The 14,327-nt window shown below is 37.6% G+C and overlaps 1 protein-coding gene across 5 annotated transcripts in view; it reads left to right on the top strand.

Annotated features, from left to right (window-relative positions):
- The window catches only part of STAU2 (staufen double-stranded RNA binding protein 2), a 334,517-nt gene that overhangs the window by 192,648 nt on the left and 127,542 nt on the right, over nt 1-14,327 (top strand). For all 5 annotated transcript variants that reach the window (XM_025393312.1, XM_025393315.1, XM_025393316.1 and 2 more), the window contains one exon: nt 11,092-11,399. In XM_025393312.1, coding sequence (XP_025249097.1) covers nt 11,092-11,399 — 308 coding nt within the window. The remainder of the gene's footprint in view (nt 1-11,091; nt 11,400-14,327) is intronic.

Below are 14,327 nucleotides of genomic sequence, written 5' to 3'. Positions count from 1 at the left end.
TACATAGATAAAAGTGGGAGAACAGGTTTTTTTGTGTGTATTTGGCTGGACTAAGGTGTGTTTTGTCTAAATTTTCTTCCTTGCTAGGCTGCTTCTTTCCTGGTTCTAAAAAGTGAATTTATTTTTACAAGAAAATTTAAAAATTGGATAAGTACTTAATATATATATTTTTTATTTAAAATATATAGTTTTTGAGATGGGATTTTGCTGTGTTGCCCAGGCTGGTCTTAAACTCCTGAGCTCAAGGAGCCCTCCTGCCTTAGCCTTCCAAAGTGCTGATTGTAGGTGTGAGCCACTGCACCCTGCCCAGTACTTAATGTTTATACAGTTCCAGTTAGTTGTGTTTATTAACAGTATTGTGGAATCTTCCATAAGTTTCTGAATAATATATAGACTAATTTGTAGTAAATTGTTAAATCATAATTAGATCATGTAAGGAGAATCGTAAGAAAGTGTTTTGTGGGTTAAGTTCTTTCATCCTAAGGCTGTGCTTAAGTTTTTCTTTATGTGAACCTAATATTTGAAGTTACTTTCTTCCCACAAACAGAATTGTGAAAATGGCCAAGTGCATTATTTTTACATTTTTCCCAATGGATGGTTTTACAATGAGAAAATCTCAATCAGTCTGTCTCTCTCTTTCTATCATTTTTAAAGAGACAATGTGTCCAAGCTGGAGTGCAGAGATGCCATTACAGCTCACTGCAGCCTTGAACTCCTCTGCTCAAGGGATCCTCCTGCCTCAGCCTCCTGAGTAGTTGGGACTACAGGTGCATGCCACCATGCCCAGCTAAAGTTTTAATTTTTTGTGGAGACAGCTCCTTATTGTATAGCCCAGGCTGGTTTTAAACTTGTGGCCTCAAGCGATCCTCCTGCCTTGGCCTCCCAAAGTGTTGGGATCACAGGTGTGAGCCACTGCACTGGCCTCCATCTTTCCTTTTACTATGAGAGGAGAGACTGAGGTTCATCAAGCCTAGAAAATAGGTCTGAAATGAAGAAATGAAGTTCAATATCTTGACAGTTTCTTGTCTCTATCATGGTGTTAGAATATTTCAAGAATCCAAATGCCCAGAACTTCTTAAATGTATAGATACAAGAACAGTAGTTCTTGGTTTGTTATTTGTTTTACTACTGAAAGGTAGTTATATGTGCTGACTGTAGCCAGATGCCTGGATACTGGCCCCAACACCTGCCACTTACTGGCTGTGACTTTAAGCCAGTCATATTACCTGTGTTTCAGGGCCTTTAAGTGTAAAATGGGGATATGCATAGTCCCTACTTCTTGGGGGTCATTGTGAGGATTACTAAACTAATATATGCAAAGCATTTGGAACAAGCAGTAGGAATCCTGGCAGAGGAGTGTTGTGGTGCAGTGTTTGGAAGCTGTTGCGGTAGCCATTTCAGTATGTGTTTCTTCCTGCTGAGAGATCAGGTCACTTGTGTCATATGTCGGACTTGTTTAATCCAATTTTTGGTGTTTTTCTGTCTTAGGGAAATCATAACTAATGGAGTTTTTCTGAGAAGAAACAACCAAGGGTGATCTTTATTTTACGAGCAACATTTTAACCCCACTTAAATAAACTAAAAATTGAAGATGACTCATTATCCTCACAAGCTGCTCTCAAACATCATTTTCACAGCAACTTTTTTGTCTTACTTGGTAGAAGTAGTCACAGTGTGTCTTTATTGAAAAGCTGAGCCTTGAAAAGAATTTCTACTAAATAAGCCAACCAAGTGAAATCTTCCTTATTATTAAGATGAGTGGTGAATGTGCTTCTGGGGAATTCCTGAACTCCCCAATCACTTCCATGCACCATACTGACTCTGAGTCATATACAATGTGCACTGCCCTTGTTGTGAAGTCAACCTATTTCGAACTATTTAGCGGCCCTTGTATCACTATTAATAACGCCTGTGCCAGACTGTTCTTTGATTTGCATGACTCATTTTGGGCTCCAGAATCTTCTTGTTAAAGAAAATTTCTGGCAAAAGTGTAAATTACTACATTTGTGTAAGGTTAAAAAAAAAAAAGATGATTGATGAATTTATTCACCATACCCAGGTTCATATTCTTTGTTATCACATGCTTTTCATTTTCCTGTTTTAAAGAAAAAATAGCAGCCAGTCCTGAATTTGAAAACTCACTCACACTTTTATTTGACTAAGGTACAAGCTTTCCAAAGGCATTTCCCAGTTCATCATAAATTGATCTTTAAAACATTTTTGAAGAACCTTTATTGCTGTTGTTTCTGTTCATTTTTAGGGTTTTGAGGAATATGTATTATTTACTATTTTGTATTCCTCCTCCTTCCTCTCGGAGGTATGCTGGATGCTGTATCATGACCTGGGATTCTGCCTTTTTGGGGGCAAGACTGGACTATGTGCATTTTCCCTGTGGTACTGTGTTCACCAAAAGGCAAACATATTCCTGAAAAGTTCTTTGTCGGTAATTTTATTAATAAACATTCACCAAATTAAGAACCCTTCACATACATCATTATGTTAAATGTAGCAAAAAAAAAAAAAAGATCAATAAAATGCACAAATTAACAAAATCAGTGCTTCTGTTCAACTTTAAGGGTAAGAACAAGGTTAATTTCACCACTGTTCAGGTTATGCTTTTTGAGCACATTAAAATGCATCATTTTGGCCGGGTGTGGTGACTCACGCCTGTAATCCCAACACTTTGGGAAGCCAAGGCGGTTGGATCATGAGGTCAGGAGATTGAGAACATCCTGGCTAACATGGTGAAACCTCGTCTCTACTAAAAATATAAAAAACTGGCCAGGTGTGGTGGCGCACGCCTGTAATCCCAGCTACTCAGGAGGCTGAGGCAGGAGAATAGTGTGAACCTGGGAGGCGGAGCTTGCAGTGAGCCAAGATCGCACCACTGCACTCCAGCCTGGGCAACAGAGCAAGACTCCATCTCAAAAAAAAAAAAAAAAAAAAATTCTGTTCAGTAATGACTGTTTTTTTAGTGTCTCTTTTTCGTTTCCAAGGTGATTCTGAAACTGATCTTAAGAAGAAACCTCTAACAAATTATTTACCTAGTTTTTGATTGTTTTCATTGTTTTGCTCTTAGCCAACATTTTCTCTTTTTAGTTGTCCACAAGAGTTTATTTTAAATTTTGCATTGTTGATTTTTGACTTCATAAGTACTGTATATTTGGCTTAAAAATTAGGCAGAACTAAGGGTCTGAGGGTCTCAGCTGGAAGACCAGATTGGCAGTGAGCTGTATGTAAAAGAAGAGGTGGAGTCACATACAAATACTACCTGTTCCATTTGATCCCAACAACAGGGCAGCAGGAAGGGGGACTTCTGTAGCTCACATCAGTCTAGGAGCTAAAGATCATGCCAAGGATGCATTCCACCTGTCCCTGACCTTCAGGGACATGACCATGGTGGTCCAGTAGGCTCCCTTGGGTCACATGTACTCTTACCTAATACGTGGCCTCAGGCTACCGTGGGAGAGAACAAGGTCCCAGCTATGAGGCCCACGCTGCCATCAGGATCTCCCTTGCTTGCATGTAGCTAAAAGTCAAGCACCCAGAGCCTGGGGAGCCAGGGCCTATGCATTAGGCAAAGGCTGTGAGCAAAGTTGTCAAGGAGCAGGCATTGCCAGTGCCAGCCCTGCTTATCCTCAGGGCTATATCTAGGACTGGTGCTGCCGCCAGTCCTTCCCACTTTGGTGTCCCCAGCACTGCGCTGTTCCGGGATCTCTATATTGAGGGAGAGGCCCAGAGCAGCATAAAACGGTGCTTTCAAAAAAACTTTTAAAAGTGTAATAATGGTAGGCTCACAAGAAGTTGTAAGAATGGTACAAAGAGGTTGCATGTACCCGTCACTCAGCTTCTTCCAGTGGCGATGTCTTATATAACTATAGTACATTTTCAAAACCAGGAAATTGTCATAATACAATGAACTAGACTACAGACCTTACTTGGAGCCTACCAGTTCTCATATAAATGATTTTTAAAAATCACTAAAGACGGATAATCATGCTATTGTTCATGCTTTTCTCATATTAACAGTTTTGAACCAGAAGCCCCTGCTTCTAGTTCTTAAGAATTTTTAATTATAATTTTTTATTGTGAAAACCTCACTGTAGCAAAGTGAACCTGAGTATTATTGGATAGTCGGGTATTTATAAACAAATTTATAGTCCAACATTATTGAGGCATAAATTCAAGCTGGCAATGGAAACAAAGATTTTTTTTTCAAAGCTTTGCTGTGAAAAATGAAAAGAAATTATTTTATTGTGAAATAGCTATGCCTATTCCAAGGACTTTGAGAGAAACTAGGAGTTCCAGTGGAGTGGCATTAACCATTTGGATCAGTGGCATTATCTTTCTTGCTGCATTGGCTTGCCGTGTTTTAATACCTCTGATACCACTTGCTACTCATAAACATTTATCTTCTTCAGCATCTCTGAAAGAGTTACGACATCAGTGATCATTGAAAGGCAAGGTTCTCGAGTTCGCTTATAAAACCTTTTAAGAGTTCTCCAATTCAGAACTCCCTCTTCAGCTCTTCCGTAAGAACTGGAGCTCCATAAAGATGCTCCAGGAAGATCTGTATGCCAGAGGATTCACATACCCATCTGAAAGAAGCACAGATCTACTGAGCAAAAACTTGTCAAGTGGGCATTTCTTATAAGATATCACAGTCCTTGGCAACTTTAGACCTTTAAAATCATGTATAAACTCCATATACTTCAGTGAGATTTTGGTGAGCTTATCTCTGGAACATCTAGGGACAACCATCATGACATGGGTCATCCTTGGAGCCAATCTGGGCAAACCCCAGGCATTTACTTACTGGATTAAGCCTTAGGGGTTTGGAGCTGGTGGGATGTTGCATTTAGTTTCCTACCTGTTCTTTTAGGAGGCTATTTAATGTAATGGTTAAGTATTCAAACTCTAGAGTCAGACTGCCTGGAGTCAAATTCTAGCATTGCTGCTTATTATCTGTATGACCTTGGTAGAGTTTCATATCTTCTCCATGCTTCAGTATTTTTCATCTCTAAGGAAAATAATCATGCCCATTTCATATGGTTGTTATGGGAATTAAATGAGAAGTAAGGTACTAGAACAGTGCCCATGTTGTATCTGCATTGTAGCTGTGTACTGTGGTTATAGACTGTACCAAGATGGGAGCATCAAAGGCAAAATCAGGGACAAAAGATAGATAATGGCAGAATGGGTTCAGGACCTCTCCAGATAAAGGGTGAATGAGTATAATGGATGTTACAAGCCTGAGCGAGGGAAGTGTAGTGGTTGAAGTCCATGAGCAAAATTGAGGTCAGAGAAGGCACAGACCTAAAGTAGTTACATGAGAAAAAGTTTATCCTGAGCAGTAACCAAACAAAAATAAATTAACAATGAATTATTGTAGAGTGGCAGTGATTATTTAGAGTAACTGAAACCCGTCCTGGGAGAAGTGTGGGAAAACAATCACATCCTACTAATAGAAGTATGAATTGGGGTAGTTTTTTGGGAGACACCTAATTGGCAAAATAAATTTAAGGTCCTTAAATATGCATACCCTAAATTACTCTTTGATTCTACTTTTAGATCTTTATACTATTGTAAAGCAACTTAAATTTACAACAGGAAGCTCCTAAGTGAATTATGACCCATCCAAATACTGTTACTGATGTTCAAGTTAAAAGTCATTCAGTTCTTGACCACATAAATCTATGTCTTTATGCTGTTTCTATGACTAGTCTGTTAGTTGAACAGAAACTAGTCTTTCAACTAGTAGAAAGACTAGTTGTAGAAAGTAAACTTTATATGTGAAGAAAAGTCGACTCAGGCTTTACTGTAGAATAAGAGAGCCTGAACTCCACGTTCTTATGCTGTGAGGTAATGCCTCTCTAGAGTGTGGAGAGCATTTTTGTTGCTTTATAATATTGCTATTGGCAAACCCATTAGTCCTGTATAATAACAATACTGAAGTAATGCTGTTAAGTTTCTTGATTTTTAAAAATTGAGTATAGAAGTTAGAGTTGTAACATTTAAGTTATTCTTTAAAATATATATAATGTTTATGCAGATAGTAAAAAACAAAAATCAGTAATATGACACTCCATTTATCAAATTGGCAAATTTTATTTACAACTTTATTGAGATATAATTGAAGTATAATAAACTGCACATAATGTCTACAGTTTTATCAGTCTTGACATTTTCATCTCCCCAAAAGATTTCTCATGCCCTTTTGCAATCTATCACTCCCACCAGCTCTACTCCCCAGACAATCACTGACCTGCTTTCTGTTACTGTTGATAAATGGCAAATTTTTTTTTTTTTTTTTTGAGGCGGAGTTTTCTGGGCTGGAGTGCAGTGGTGCGATCTTGGCTCACTGCAACCTCCGCCTCCTGACTTCAAGCGATTCTCCAGCCTACGCCTCCAAAGTAGCTGGAATTACAGGCGCCCGCAACTATGTCCAGCTAATTTTTTGTATTTTTAGTAGAGACGGGGTTTCACCATGTTGACCAGGCTGGTCTCAAACTCCTGACCTTGTGATTCGCCAGCTTTGGCCTCCCAAAGTGCTGGGATTACAGGCATGAACCACAGTGCCCTGCCTTAAGATTTTTTAATAGTAATTTCCAATATCAAAATAGGAAACAAGGTACTTTCATGTGTCTCTGTGGGAGTCTGATATTGGTACAACTTCTTTGGAGGGCAATTTGTTAGTGTCAAAAACCCTAAAATATCCTTTCAGCTAGCAATTCCGCTTCTAACTTGAGGAAATAAATTTTCATGTGAATAAGAATTGAGTTATAAGAATGTTCATCACTGTGTTTATAATTGCAAAAAACTGGAGATAAATTAGATGTCCGATGATATGGAATTGTTTAAAGAAACAGTTCCCTGTAATCCCAGCACTTTGGGAGATAGAGGCAGGCAGATCACGAGGTCAGGAGATCAAGACCATCCTGGCTAACACAGTGAAACCCTGTCTCTACTAAAAATACAAAAAATTAGCCGGCGTGGTTCAGGCGCCTGTAGTCCCAGCTACTCAGGAGGCTGAGGCAGGAGAATGGCCTGAACCCGGGAGGCGGAGCTTGCAGTGAGCCAGGATCACGCCACTGCACTCCAGCCTGGGCGACAGAGGGAGACTCCGTCTCAAAAAACAAACAAACAAACAAAATAACAGAAACAGTTCATATAATGAAATTTTATACTTTTAGTATTAGCAGTAGAAATACATTGTTTTATAAACAATGACAGGATCATATGGTATTCCTATGTATTTAAGTTGTTTTTTCAAGTAAACAACAGCTAAAAAGTGCATAGATAAAACAGGATTAAAAACATATTTTTAAAGCAAAATGTTGAAATTAATGTCCTCTGGCTGATGAGATTTATCTTAATTTTTTCCTGTGCATAATGTTTTCTTGTAAAAAAATACTGAAATTTTTTCCCCATTATAAAAAAACTAACACATGTTAATGTAGAGAATTTGAAAGCTAACATAAAGGAATAAAGAAAATACATAAAATAGAATTGATATACAGTCATCCCTTGATATCCATGAAGACCTTGATATCCATGAAGAATTGGTTTCAGGACACCTTATAGATACCCAAATCCACAGATGCTCAAGTTCCTGATAGAAAATGGCATCATATTTGCATATAACCTATGCACATATTCCAGTATACTTTAAATCTTCTCTAGAGCATACAACATCAAATATGATGTAAATGCTATGTAAATAGTTATTATATTGTATTAGTTTTTGAATTTGTATTGTTTTTTATTGTTGCATTGTTATTTTTTATTGTGTGTGGGGTTTTCTGTTGCTGTTTTTGTTGTTGTTATTGTTTCTCTTTGCAAATATTTTCTATTCACAGTTGGTTGAATCCAGGGATATGGGACTTATGCATGCAGAGGGCTGTCTGTATTATTTTAAGCTATTTAAAGGTTTTTAAAAAAAACTTACAAAACTCTTTTATACTTAATGGCATCAGGATAAAGTTCCCTGTACCTTGGCCCCTGCGTGCCCCCACCTGCATTTGCAATTCTGACTCTCTGTATGCTCTTGTGATAAGGCATGGCCTGAGGTTTCCTAGAACACTCCAGGTTTCCTAGAACTCTCCAGGTCTCTGCCCTTGCTCCTGCTGGCCATCTGTTATCAGTCCTCTTCCTCCTTGGCTGTATTCTCCTCATCCTTTGAAATTCACTGTCATCATCATCTCCAGCAAGCCTTCCCTGAGCTTTTAGCACTTCTCCTTTCCCATTCCCACTGCTCTCTCCACCCATCTCTAGTGAGACCCCTATCACATTGTATTATCCATTTTCATTCCGCCCCTGATAGACTGAGCATGACTTGAGGTCTGGACAGTATTGGTTGGTAGGATGCCTGAAGCTTAGAGCAGTTGGAGCTCAACTAAGAGGGTATGTGCATGTGTGTAATCGAACGATAGAAATAAAGATGTGTTGGAATCAGACAGCCTGGAGTATTGGATATATCTGTGTGACTGGAGCATGGGATCTTCATGAAATATTTAGTAGAAAAGATAGAGAGATAAGTAGGAGAGAGATTATTAAGGGCTTCCTAGGTTATCCTAAGGAGTTTGGGTTCTCTAGTGTAACTGATAAACTGGTGAAAGACCTTTAAGTAAGAGAATGTTCTAGCCTTGGCAAGATGGTAGAATAGGAGGCCCTGGAACACAGCAATTCAATAATAATTTATAGACAGATTTTCTTTATGAGAAATCCAGAAACCAGTTAAGAGGCTCCTATATGCCAGGTGAGCATGAAACCAGCCAGATCTTAATTAGCAGGGAAATTCAAGATACCCTCATGCCATAATCCCACCCACAGTGCAGTGCCATACAATCAAGACAACTACCCCCCACCCCCAGCTCCCAGCTTCTTTCTGCCTGGAAGGGGAAAGATGTATACTATGCATCCAATGCCTTAGCTTTTCTGGGGCTACCCAGAAGACTGGCTTCTGTCTGGCAAGTCTCAGAGTGCTGACAGGACATGGCATGTTTTAGCAACCCCGGGGCCAATGAAGACAGTGATGGCTGGTGGTGGTGGTCACTATCCCCTGCTCAGCCCAGCACAAAGCTAATAGTTGAAAAGCTCCAGCTTTCAACTTTTTCCTGGAGAGTCAAAGAGGTGTGCCATGTATCCAATGACCCAACTTATCTGGGAGTTGCCTGAAGAATTGGCTTCAGTCTTGCTTGTCTCAGAGCTCTTATGGAACTGAGACAAGCAAGGGACTGATGCTTGGGGACTGCCAAGAACAAAGAAAGTGGATTACACTAGCATAAAAGTTTGAGAGGCCTCCAGAATCTCTGTCCAGGCTGATTGGTTAGGATCTTCTCCAGTATGAGGCCAGTTTATGAATCCTAGGGGAAGTGGTTGTCTTATGTAGTGTGCAGACACAAACACAGAGAATCACGGAAAAGTGAAGAAACAGGAAAACATTTTCTAAATAAAGGAATGAGATAGATCTCAAGAAACTGACCCTAGTGAAATGGAGATACGTGATTTACCTGACAGAGAATTCAGAGTAATCCTTATAAACATTCCCACTGAGGTCTGGTGAACAATGCATGAAAAAAAGTGAGAATTTCAACAAAAAGAAAACTTTTAAAGGTACCAAGCAGAAAGCATGGAGCTAAAAAATACAATAAATTGAAAAACTTACCAGAGGGATCCAATAGCAGACAATGTCAAGCAGAAGAAAAGATCATCAATCTCAAAGACAGGTCACTGGAAATGACTCAGTCAGAGGAGAGTTGGGCTAGCCTCCAGCATTTCCCAAAGGGTTAGCTGTTTTATTCATGCTATGTCAAAGGCTTGGACATAAAGTAAACTTGGAATCCTGGGTTAAACCAAGTTGAATAGATTTTTGTTCTTTGAGGTTTCTGATTCTTCACTATGCTAATGTGTATTTTTAATTTCGCAAAAGGCATTTGTATTATGTAATTTGCATTATTTTCAATTTTTATTTATCATGGAACCATTTTCTTTGGGGACTATGTTATAGAACACATTTTGGGAAATGGACACTGAGAATACTAGCAGCAGAGAAACACTGAAAGCTTGAATCAGAAGGTTAGCATCAGGAGAGGAAGGGGCAAGAACAGGGAATTAAGTTGTGTCTCTCAGAGCACATCTCTGTGAGTGGTGACTTACCAATAATTTAAAAAGATAATATCATTTGAAAATTATTGATATCTGATCAAAAGACATTAGAATAAGCAGGTTGAAATGTGGTTTGAAACTTCTCTGAGACAAATGATAGTCAAAGGAAAGTGCTTCTCTAGTATGGTTTGAGCTCCATCAGCTGATGACACAGCCCCCACTCCTCTTGATGGACAGAGGACAGAACCTGTCCATGGCCTGGCTTGAATTAATGCACTAGATAATCCCTACAATGGTCAAATTCTTGAGATGTTTGAGCAACATGATAACTACTTGCTTGTGAGTAAATCAAAGATGGTTGCCAGGAGTCTAGGTCGGGTCATGAGCAGCCACATGGTGGTATGAGCAAAGCAAGTTAGAGACAGTGCTAGTTTTGAGATGATACCCATTTGCTTTTTTATGTGTTTGTGAGTTAGAGTTGTCTGTGGGACATCCTTGTGGAGGTGAGAGGACCACTGGGCTGTTGAATACATGCATTTGTACCTCCAAAGAAATTTGGTCTGATTAAGCCTTTATTTTACCTGATGTGCCTCAATTGCTCTATGTGTTGGGGTTTCATGCCTCTTTTATGAGATATAAAATATTAAAATGCAGGGTGAAGACACTGCACATACCCAATTTTCTCCCCCAGTGTACTTCCACACATCAGTTTCCCTTGTCCCTTTATAGCTTCCCTACTACACACAAGTCCCATTGAAACCACTTTTTTTGGATTTTTTAAACTTCTAATTTTAGGAAAATTGAAACAGACATTATTCACCTTTTAATAGAAACTGCAGTTGCCTCTACAGTATGACAAAGATACTTGATTGCCAGTATTTCTCATTTCTTTGTTACTACACCAAGTAAAGCCATTGAGTTAATACTATAACGTGTTTTTATTTTAATTAAGTGTAATAACAGTGTTCTTCATTTTATTTATAGCTCCAAAAGGAATTCTTCATTTGTCTCCTGATGTTTATCAAGAGATGGAAGCCAGCCGCCACAAAGTAATCTCTGGCACTACTCTAGGCTATTTGTCACCCAAAGATATGAACCAACCTTCAAGCTCTTTCTTCAGTATATCTCCCACATCGAATAGTTCAGCGACAATTGCCAGGGAACTCCTTATGAACGGAACATCTTCTACAGCTGAAGCCATAGGTTTAAAAGGAAGTTCTCCTACTCCCCCTTGTTCTCCAGTACAACCTTCAAAACAACTGGAATATTTAGCAAGGATTCAAGGCTTTCAGGTATGAATTAAAAGCAAAAACAAAAAAAACAGAACAATTCGTTAGCCTCAGATCCTTCATCTCTATCCATCACAAGGCTCATTCTTGCCTGCTAGTATGGCCTACATGCCACTTACATTTTAAGTTATTTAGGAACACAAAGGACAGACAAAAAAAGAGCCGTATGCACATGCCTCATTTTCTCTTATTTTTGATCTGTCTAGTAATTCTTTTGCTGCCTGTCTCTTCGCCATTTTCCTTCTTCTTTTTCTTTTTTAAGCATTTTTCATACTCTTCACTGTCTTCCACTTGGTCTTGATTAGGTGCATCTATCTCTTCACTCTGTCTTCCACAAACAAAAATTCTGCCTTCAGACATTTGGTGTTAGTATTTCACACTCAGTTCTCCCTTTTTTTACATAAGGATTGAATTTCTTTTTATGATGATTTTACCTTTATTGTAGTTTTGAATTTTGCATTCTGTTGCTAGTATTGATTCAGGTACACCATTAAGATACAACATTCTAGAAGTCTGTTACCTTAGGAGTTAATTAAACATGATATTTGAAGAATAATGAAATGCTTTATAGTTGTTTGAGGCATAACAATGTGTATTTGTTTTACTGGATCATGTTTTGAACTGACTAGGGAGGGTAGCATCTGCCTCAGATGGTACCAACAATTCTGTTTCACTGGGTAGTCTAAAACTAGCTTATAGTTTAACTTAACTTGTGTATGTGACTTTAGGGATGGAAACTTGTTTTCCCCTATTTATTCTTTGTTTCCTTTTGGAAAAAACCCCACAAAAATCAGCACTCCTTTATGGATACATCGGAACTTTTAAAAGAATTGTTAACTCTAGGAAAGGGAAATATCTGTCTTGATTTCTTAGTTGCCTTGAAAATCATGTACTGAACTGTAACCGCTAACTTGACTGGATGAACTACAGCTTGTGTGTAGAGAGAGTATTGCTTTCTCAGATTTCACTGTTTTCATCTCCTTTTCCATCTTAGTCTTTATTCCTTAAGACCAAAAACTGTAATATCCTTTAGAAATGCTCTAGAAGATCTGTATTGTGTAGAATGATCATGTATTTATAAAAATTTTACAAGTCTAGATTATAAAATGAAAAAGAAGGTCATGTGTTTTGGGGGGTATTTTGCATGTTTGGATTTTTTTTTCCCTTCACCGAACCCTTCTGATTCTTTCAAACTGTTGCCAGGTAGTTGTTAGTGTTTTTAATTGGGCTCTTAATATGAACTTAAAGAAGCTGTTACCAGTTATTGGCTCTGTCATCTGAAATTTTAACCACTTAATTTAAAGTTACAATTTTAGAATTTGTTTTTGTTGTTTTACCTTGAGAAACACAATAAATCACTGTTAAAAAAAGATCTGGATTTATATAAAGTACTGGAAAAAAGCTAAGTAATTTTTAGTTCTGTCTATAATCTGCATAGGATGAATTAGAAATAAATTGTGATGAAAAGAAATTCACTGCTTATTTATGAATCTAGTCATTTAGAAATGTCTGAGAGTAACACTGCATTCTTATAGAAACAAAGCACAAATTGCATTCAAGCTCTGAATTGATTTTTTGCTTGGAGCTATTGTTACAGTAGATGTAATTTTGCTACCGGAACATCTTAATTTTTTAAATTTGTTTTTATTTCTAAGCTCTTGGCAATGAGAGTAATTATAATTTTAACATATCTTCACTGTAGTCAACACGTAGAGTCTGCTTCCCTCATTATTGCATTGCTTAAGCCTTTTTAAAAAGCTTATGCTGACAAAATACACTCTTTTTTGTGGACACGTTATACGTTTCCAAATCTGTGTATTGTGATTTTTACATACTAATGAATATAAACAGGTGATTTTAAAATATTACTGTGCTTCCTTGGTTGAATGAGCTGGTATTGATGTAAAATACTGTGTCACTGATGGACCACTACCTGCAGCTAAGCAGTGAGCAGAATCTCTGGGAAATGGCTTAGTCCGGCCACATGCGTAGCCCTTCTTCATAATGTCGCAGCAGAAGGTTCTTTGTGGTTACCCTCTCAGGTATATTTACCTGGTAGAAAAACATGTAGATTGTTTCTGTTACTTAAATGTTTTAATTGGACTGCAGATTAGAAATTGTAGGACCAGCTTGTTACAGATTATGTGCCATTCTGTTACTTTTATTTCGGAAACTTAAACACAATAAATTCTTTTTCTGTGTTTCTAGGTTAGAACTTTTTTATTTTATTGCAAACTGAACAGATACTATTGCTTATTGAATATTGTGTAAACCCTTCTTTGGCTGTCCTTGCCCATTCCAATTTGATTTAAGCCTACTAGAGTCATTGTATGTGACAGCTATATTGTATTACAAAGTAAAAATATGTGAGTGTATTGAAAACAAAGTTGTTTTAACTTTTAATTTTGTTTCATCACCCAGTCTTTAATTTGAATTTATAAATTACAGAAAGCTACTTTGATCAACTGAATGTAGGTATCCAAGCTCAAATTCTTTTAAACCTACAAAATAGGTAAAATTATTATACAATTAAAGTTATTAATAAAACTGACTTAAGAGAGCAGAATGTGACTGAACACTTGCACATTCTCAGCAGTTCTTTTATTCTTGTTTGGTCTCACCTGAAGTTTTTATCGTATTTTAGAATCGAACCTTTTGGATCTCTGTCAGAAATGAATGTTTATTTCTTTCAAGTATTATCAAGTATTAATACATTTTGTTTATATTCTTTTAAATGTTTTATTCAATAGTTCTGTGAACTTCAGACTTTGTTGTTCAGCCTAATCGTATGCTTCTGTAACTTCTACACATTTTATAAGAACTCATTCAAAATTGTAGTCCTACATAGTGTTTCAGGGTTCCTTGTTGTGTACTCTTTTATTACAATGGCAAAATGTTTCAAAATCATTCAGCTTTTTAAAAAAACTTACT

This window comes from Theropithecus gelada, chromosome 8 (genome assembly GCF_003255815.1).
Source record: "Theropithecus gelada isolate Dixy chromosome 8, Tgel_1.0, whole genome shotgun sequence".
NCBI classification, from domain to species: Eukaryota; Metazoa; Chordata; class Mammalia; order Primates; family Cercopithecidae; genus Theropithecus; species Theropithecus gelada.
The sequence above is the reverse complement of the archived record's forward strand: the minus strand, read 5'-3'. Positions and strand labels throughout refer to the sequence as shown.